The sequence below is a fragment of the Morone saxatilis genome, unplaced genomic scaffold, assembly GCF_004916995.1.
Source record: "Morone saxatilis isolate NCDOM2014 unplaced genomic scaffold, NCSU_SB_2.0 Contig18, whole genome shotgun sequence".
Classification (NCBI taxonomy): Eukaryota; Metazoa; Chordata; class Actinopteri; family Moronidae; genus Morone; species Morone saxatilis.
The window spans coordinates 11,898,600-11,907,512 of NW_023339740.1; the positions used below are offsets into that span (position 1 = coordinate 11,898,600).

Consider the following 8,913-nt stretch of genomic DNA (forward strand, 5'->3'; position numbering starts at 1 on the left):
TGTGTGTGTATGTGTGTGTGATAGGGGTTTGATTCAGTGATTTTATGGACTAAAGGTGGATTAAACAGAAACACTGGAGCATTATAACATAATTTGCCCAGGAAAGAGTCAGTTTTTGTTCACGCTGAACTGATATAATAAATCAGTTATTTGAATCTAGACACTCTCTCACTGTTAAACAGAAACATGCACTTGTCACCTTAAAGGTTCATTTGAAGGATATGAGAACTTTTATGAGACATGCCTTTAGAATACATTTACACAGAGAGACTATTTTTAAAAGATTACAGATCTTTATCTGCTCATGGTGTCAGTAATGTCTTGCACCATATTCAAGTTGTTTAAGGGGGGAAATGTGAGCAATGTCATTCAGGACACTAGACGTTTTGGACTTTATATAGGAGCCAAATAATTATTTGTTTTGATTCTCTAATTATCTTTACCTTTCTTTTCCTGCCTACCATCTTCTAAGATGAACCAGGTATTTTGGAGATTGATTTGTGCATGTGGGTTTGTCTAACTCTGACAATGTGAAAGGTGATGAGCTGCTGCCTCAGGGCCAAACCCGTGTGTCAGCTGGCCAGTGGTGGTGTAGTCAGAAGACACAGGATGTCTATATTTATCATGTTTCTCTCTATGTTTTGTAATCTGTGGCCACACCAGAAGATAGCGTCATTACAGCTAATGTATATAATAGATTTACAGAGGTTAGGTTGTGGTCACACGTCACTGACCAAAACGGCTCAGAAACCAAAAGAGCATCAAGCAGAGCGCATTACACATTGGTACAGTGAGGACACTAAGCAGAGATATACCTGTAACTCTGAGTAAGTGCCAAGAGGTCAGTTATAACTGATGATACTATTCACTCTACCAAAAATGTGTCTCTTTCAATATGATGCATCACCAGAAGGTCAGTAATTATAAATATGGCATGCACTATATGCTTTTTGGAAGATTTTGTGCTCACCTGTGTGTGTGATTAAACTAATTATGTCCAGAATTCATCAGGCCTTCAACTGACTGTCCTGAAGTTTGTATTGTCTGTGCCATAACACTTTAGTTACAATACAATGGATCACTTACAGTAAATAGATGAGAAAAATATGTTTTTTATAAAGCTGTCATAACATATTTATGTATAGGTATATTGTAATATATAATACTTACAATAGATTTTATATGTATTTGTGTTCAGTATTTGCAATTAAGTCCAGCGGAGACAATGGAGAAGGAAAGTACTGTGAGTGTCTCAAGTGTCTCTGTGTTGTGTGTGTGTGTTGTACAACTAGTTAGTGAACATAATGGAGCATTTAGCTGCTAAAAAGAGAGTTGGTGGACCTAAAGAGAAGTAAAAGTAGAGTACATATTACATACATAAATATTACATTACATTAGCTAGATGGCAAGAAACACAACACCACATAAATAATAATGTTGCTCGATGTGTAAACAGGCAACTATTTACTAAGAAATGTGCCTTATACCATATAAGAAAGTAATTCATTCAACATACTTGACGGTTTTGGGGTGCATGTGTGTCTGTTTATGACTATTTCTCTAAGAGTAATTGTAATAATCTGTAATTAATGGGGTAATGCAGGACATTTTCTGTCATCTCTCTGTGTCACCAGTCATGTCATCTGACCTGGTTGTGGTCACATCATCAGGTTGTGATTACAGGTTACAGAAATCTAGGTGTGCGAACAGTACAGTGATTATGTGTACATGTCACTGACCAAAATGAGATCTATCTATCATCAGTCACAGCAGTGGCTTTTGGGAGTTGCCTCCCTGTTAAGATATGGTTACTCATAGTCATTCACCTGAGTCACACACACACACACACACACACACACTGAGTGGCACTATTTTGTCTGTTTATCAGTAAAGAGGGAATAATGTTGTTATCATACACAGTCTGAGTTGAAGAGTCATATACAGTCTATTTTGGAAGAATGATATAAAGTAGTAGAGCAGAAATGAGCCCCGTAGGAAATTAGAATTACTGACATAACACAGAAAGCAACACTAATCAGTTCTACATCAGAATGAGAGTCAGTCGCTATTGTTATCAAGAGGGAAACTTCTTTACTAATGCACATTAAATCATGATTCCATTTTTTTTAAGATGAATTGTACACAGACAACCAGCAACCACCTCAGTGGTGTTGCGGGGGAGGGTCTGGGCAGCTGATTGGTTGGAAAATATCACTCCCTTGTCTGTCGTGGGGGTGGGGGCTTTAAAACAGACCTACCTGAGTGATTTGAATTTTTTATACAGACCATCATCAAGCAGGTGAAAGGATATGAGGGAATACGGCTGGAACACTTTTAAGGATTTAATTTTCAGAAATCCTGCTGTTGTCGACCAGGTAGGATAGACTTTCACTCCACACAATAATTACATTGAATAACATGTAGTTCTGATTTTTTTTTAAATAATCCAATGTGGATTACAACAATAAACGAACACAAAACAAAACATATTGTTTGCCAGATTTGTTTCTTAATTTAGATATTTTTTAAAATTGTAATAGAATTAGAAAAGTGTGCTTTTTAGGATGTGCTGCTACAGCAGGAAGGTGACATAAAATCTCAATTAATTAGGTAATGGCACAATTTAAGTGGCCACATTAGTGAAATTGTCACAAGAGTGGACATAATAAAAAAAAGTCCCAATGAATACTTCATTGAATTCAGGAATAATAACTGTACGATAACAGCTGACACAATGACAATGCTTACTTAAGTTGGAATGATTGTTTTATTATGTGTTTTATATCTTGCAGCAGTGATCTCACTGGTTAGGTCCCCTGATATAAGATGATCAACTGTGAAATCAGCTGCAGTAGTAACTCTGTGTTTTCAGCACTCAGCTGAGAAACACTGTCATATAATATCTGTATATTTTAGTCCGACATTATTATATAGCATTGTCAAAATGTGTATTGCATCTTTCTAAAATGTACTGTTCTCACTGCAGTTGTTCTTAACATGTTCCAGGTGCAACATACATACATTTTACAACTTTTACCACTTTAGTTAAGTTTTGAAACTTTTTTTAATGAGCAGGACCCACATGTGGATGATGGTGATGAGAATACTGAACGTGGTAACTGGGCCAGCAAGAAGGAATACATCCTCTCTACAATCGGCTATGCTGTTGGACTGGGAAATATCTGGAGATTTCCATATTTGGCCTACAAGAATGGAGGGGGTAAATAGTTGGTGTCTACTGTAAGCCACTAGTTTTGGAAATCCTGTTGGATAGAGCTTCTAATGTTGTTTTTGTCATTTTGAGCAGGAGCCTTTCTTATCCCCTACTTTGTGATGTTGGTGGTGACTGGAATTCCTCTTTTCTTCCTGGAAAGTGCCTTTGGCCAGTTTTGCAGCCAAGGTCCAATTAACATATGGAGAGCAGTGCCAATCCTACAGGGTAAGCAACCTTTAATGCCCAATATGAACAGGATAAACTATTACCGCAAGAAAAGACCTGTATCAATGCTTATATTGGCACCTGACTCTATATCATTTAAGTTTAATTAAGTAACTTAAACTAAAATGATGAAGAAAGGTTGAAGTGATGATATTGACTTGCACTTTATGATGTACGGATGACAGTAAACATTACGTCACTTTAATCAAAGCAACAAAAAGTCATAATGACAATGAATGAAAGATTAACTTCGTTGAATTAAATCTGTTGCAGAAAATCTGTTCATTAAAGTTTCCAGCTTTGATTTTATGGATTCCTTTTGAGAGTTGAAAAGAATGAGAAAAGCCTGACATTTTGTACAGCAGTACTAAGAACACTTTGGTACCATAATAAATAATGTGTAATATATATAATATTACACAAATATTCCCCTTATGTCAGAGTCAGCCATTTGGACAGTTTATTAGCAGCTTTCATGTTATGATATTACTCTGGGGGATAAAAGTTTATCACACATTTATTTATCTAAAGTCAGTAAGCTTTCACTGTTTTAACACAGAAGACTCTAACTTGGTTTCGAACAAACTTTTTTCTCGAGGGGATTTGTACTTTGAATTACTACCTACACATGAATTGATAAATAACCTTAAAAGAATTAACCATATTTTAAATATGCTTCTTGTGAGAATGTTGAATAAATGCAACAGTGTCTTATAACCTCTCTCTACCTCTCTACCAGGTGTTGGAATTGCCATGGTTATAGTGACTCTGATAGTATCCGTTTATTATAACGTCATCATCGCCTACAGCCTGTACTACATGTTCGCCTCCTTCCAGTCTCCCCTGCCATGGTCCAGCTGCCTCAGTTGGGCAGACGGTAACTGCAGTAGCGTGCCTACAGGTAAAGATTTGTTGATCAAATCTGTTGTTTGGTGGACGCTGATGTGTCGTTCTCCTGTGGTGGGGGGTTACGTAAAAATAATGATGACAGGATGAAAATACCTGGAAAAATTAAATCTACTTAAACCTATTTTCAAAGCTAAATAATCAAATAATTCTTTCATTCTAAAAAAGTATTGTTTGTACGTACTCACTCTTTTTTTTACCTTTCTAGTGTATTGTAATGTAAGTGGTGTTGTAGTGGCCAACTGGACTCAGGGAAACAGCTCTTGTCCTTCCTCCAACATGATCACAGTTCCAGTCCAGAGCCCGAGTGAGCAGTACTGGGAGTAAGAATCACACACTCGTGCAAACAAGCACAAATACACACACTTTCAGTCAAACTGCTGTGGCTATATATTCTCTCCTCCTCAGTCGCATGGCTCTGCAGAGATCCAGTGGTCTAGATGAAACAGGACCAGTAGTTTGGCACTTGGCCCTCTGTCTGCTGCTAAGCACCATGCTCGTTGCTGCAGCGCTCAGCAAAGGCATCAAGTCATCAGGGAAAGTAAGTCAACATCTACCTTATAGCAAGTCCTTGTCCACAGTCCAACTTGTCCAAAGGCCAATGCATATTTCAATACATCTGCAAAAATCATTAGCCTGTCATTTTTGTCTGAAGGGGTTTCTGCAATGCAAAGCAAGCAAATGTCTCACATTTACACACATTTTTTGGCATAGAGAGTCCGTACAATAACAAGACCAGTAGACTAAGAGTCTACAACCATGCAAGCAGGTCTGCGAAGCTGTACGTAGGGCTTCTTTGAGCTCAATGTTAACATCAACATGCTGGGATGCTCACAGTGCTAACATGTTTAATCTGAGATTTTGACCTGCTCTTGAGGAAAAGTCAGGGGAGCACCAAAGACATAAAGATTCATCCCCACCATACTGTAGACATCTGTACCAAATTTCTTGGCAATTCATCTAATGGAAAATAGTTATTGAGATTTTTCAGTCTGGACCCAAATGGTGGACCAACCAACAGACCTATCTATACCTATCTAGAGTCAGTTTTTGGTTTGTCTGTTCTGCGTTACTGTAGAAACATGGCGGTCCAACATGGCAGACTCCGTAGAAGAGGATCCGCCCCCTGTAGTTAATAATGGCTCATTCCATGCTAACAAAAATACAGCACTTCTTATTTTAAGGTGATTAATCACTAATGAAAACATGCCTATGAATATTATATTCCATTTCTGCCAATAGATCCTCTTAAGTGTTACACACTGGACTTTAAATTATTGTACTTTAGAGGAGCTAATTGCAGGTTTTTGTTAACTTTGGACAGACCCAACGTAGCTTTTTCATGTCTTTGTGCTAAGCTAACCAGCTAAGAGAGTGGTTTCAATCATCTCATCTTAACTCTCAGCAAGAGAGAAAATGTTAAATATTAGTGAATTTAAACAGTCAAACTATACTTTACAAATATACACAATTGTAATTGTATATAGCCCTTATAGTTTTACAATTTATGCATGAGACAAGAGAAGCAGCAAGAAGAAAATATAAATGTATAAATTGCTTTTTTACAATTTTAACTTGCTTTTGTCTCTCCAGGTTGTGTATTTCACAGCTACATTTCCATATGTGGTGATTCTGATCCTGCTGATCAGAGGTGTGACACTAGAGGGAGCTAGAGATGGGATAGAGTTCTACATTGGTGCCCAATCCAATTTGACTAAACTGACAGAAGCACAGGTATGAACCCAACTATCTTTATTTATCTGCAACACAGTACAGTAATCTAATCCCTTTTGATTTAAAGCATGACTGTTTTTTTTAGGTGTGGAAAGATGCAGCAACTCAAACTTTCTACTCTCTCTCGATTGGCTGGGGTGGAGTCATGACTCTTGCTTCCTACAACAACTTCCACAACAATGTATTCAAGGACTCATTTGTCGTAACACTTACTAATGCTGGTAGGAGCACAGCTACTGTAACAGCACTATTTAAATAAACCTTTAAATAATGTATATATTTATTTCAATCTATTTAGCTATTTTAATCTTTTCCTAGGCACCAGTGTATTGGCAGGTTTTGCCATATTTTCCATCTTGGGTCACATGGCTCACATCTACAAAATGCCTGTGGGAGAAGTGGTGAAGGAAGGTCAGACAAACACACCATTTGGGCCCAAGTTATAAACATTTTGAACATCTCTGATGTTTTGTTTCTTTGTCTTTGTGCAGGATTTGGCCTGGCATTCATTGCATATCCAGATGCTCTCTCCAAGCTTCCGATTTCCCCTCTTTGGTCCATTTTGTTCTTCTTCATGCTTCTCACTGTTGGTCTGGACTCTCAGTTTGCAGGCATAGGTGAGATCTTCAGTTGCAATTCATATCTCATAACAGTCAGAATACGTTCATGCAGCCTGAAATGTCTCTTCTTGTCATTAGAGGTGATCACAACCTGCCTGCTTGATGCCTTCCCTAAAGTCTTCAAACCCAAACGTGCTTTACTGACTTTAACGACATGTTCAGTCCTCTACTTCCTGGGCCTGCCATGTGTCACAAGGGTAAGTCTGCCTTTGTTTAACTTTATGTTGTCTGACATTGGCCTAGCCAACCTACTCAGCTCTGTGTGTGTGTGTGTGTGTCTGGGATAGGCAGGAATATACTGGGTGACTCTAATCGACCAGTTTGTTGCCAGTTGGGTGCTGCTATTTTTGGCTCTCTTCGAGATCATTGGTGTCTGCTACATATATGGTAAATATGATAATTTGAGATATGTGCATATTAAGCTGACAGTGAGCCTTAAACTCCAGCTGTGTATGTGTGTGTATTTCTTATGTTTCCAGGAGGGAACCGTTTTATTAAAGACATTGAGATGATGCTTGGAAATAAGAGTTTCACTTTCTGGCTGTGGTGGAGAGCATGTTGGTTCTTCCTCACCCCGTGTATCATAGTGGTGAGTACAACTTCTGACAGTGCCCAAGAAATATTCACATGTCTGCTTTTACTTGACACTTTACATGTATGAGTTCCATGGCGGGAGTTTAATCAAGAACAATGACACTACCACAAAAGACACATAGAGAAATGGGGAAAAGGTGGCTGGGTATCTGAACTTGTATTTCCACATCTGAAATTGAATTACAGTGAATTCAATTTAAATTTCATTTTTGTATGTAAGGTCTCTATGTAACTGCTTTATTAGCAAATTAAAGCTAATAAAAAAATCTGATACATGTCCAAATTGCTTCTGAAAATTCAGATTGAACCCTCTCAAACATATACATCATGTTAGTTTGAATCATGTTTAATGAATGAAAGGGGCTGACTTTGTTGTCCAGGTGATCTTGGTGTGGTCTCTGATGACCTTTAAACCACCTTCCTATGGAACAGTCCAGTTCCCGGTATGGGGCTTGGCTCTGGGCTGGTGCATGGTTGCATTCATCCTCCTCTGGATCCCTATCGTCGCTCTGTATAAGCTGATGAGAGCAGAGGGAAGCGTCTGGAAGGTGTGTATGTGTGTGTTATGATAGCTGACGAATTATGGTGGTTTGACACACCACTCGTCTTTTTCTACATTTTTTCAAAGCATTGCATACTGTACAACTGGAGTATTTTTATATGAATTCAAGGAAGTGAAAAGTAAGGATGCTAATCTCTAACTTTCCACAGCGTGTGAAGTCATTATGTGCTCCAGCTAAAGAATGGCATCCCTACCTGGACATCCATCGAGGAGAGCGCTACTCAGAAGAACGCTGCAGCCACAGGATGACATCCCGGACCCAACTAGATGTAAATGTTAATGTAATCTCTAGCTCATGGCTCTGATGTGTGATTTTGTTTGTTTACGTTCTCTTCCCTTTTGTGAAGCAGTGTAACACCTTGTTGCATTGAGCGATTTTTGACCTGCAGGAGACAGAGACTGACTCAAATACAAACTCACAGCAGATTATCAATATTAAATTTAAATATTTGCCAAATATTTCAGCAGAAATGGGCATCCAGTTGCAAGTTTTTCCTGTTTAAGTGTCCCACCGGCCAGCACCAAGTGCACCATTCAGCTGTGCTTTGGTAACTACCTACAGGGGAAACTATCTGGCTCTCTTTGACTCTCTACACCAGCCACACTTTGGACTGCTGTCCACCGTGTCCTGCTGGGGTAGGCGGTATATAACAAGATTGTGCGAGGTCATGTGTTTACAGTAAATGGAACAGAGCCATTTAGGACTCACCTACAACAGACCAATGACTGAAAACAATTAGTTAAAAGTGGTTGAAAGCTACTTAGAATAATAATAGTAAGGCTTTCTTAGTAATGGAGTTTGTTGATTGAATGTATAAATAAAAACATTTTTGGTTGATTGGGGCTTTAGAATCTGGAGGTGTTTCTTATTTTGTCAATGATCCATGGACTTTTTTAAAATGTAATGATCTATCAGTAGTGCCTGTTTCTGTGTCAGTAATCATGCTAGTCTTTCCTTGTTGTACATCCTCTGTTGCTCACCTCTGATATTCTACAATAAATAACTTCTTTCTCTCTCTATCTCTGATATGTGATGAAATTTAGATTTCTTTAGATTA

At 38.3% G+C, this 8,913-nt stretch overlaps 1 protein-coding gene across 1 annotated transcript; it reads left to right on the forward strand.

The window, feature by feature from the left end:
- Positions 1-2,309: 2,309 nt before the first annotated feature.
- slc6a14 (solute carrier family 6 member 14) lies at positions 2,310-8,450 on the forward strand. The gene is made up of 15 exons (XM_035662160.1): positions 2,310-2,375; positions 3,076-3,220; positions 3,308-3,439; positions 4,179-4,340; positions 4,554-4,668; positions 4,754-4,886; positions 5,939-6,079; positions 6,165-6,300; positions 6,398-6,490; positions 6,571-6,696; positions 6,778-6,896; positions 6,987-7,086; positions 7,179-7,288; positions 7,674-7,841; positions 8,005-8,450. Exons 1-15 carry the CDS (start codon positions 2,310-2,312, stop codon positions 8,158-8,160), a joined length of 1,902 nt encoding a protein of 633 aa, XP_035518053.1. The 3' UTR covers positions 8,161-8,450.
- Positions 8,451-8,913: the final 463 nt, after the last annotated feature.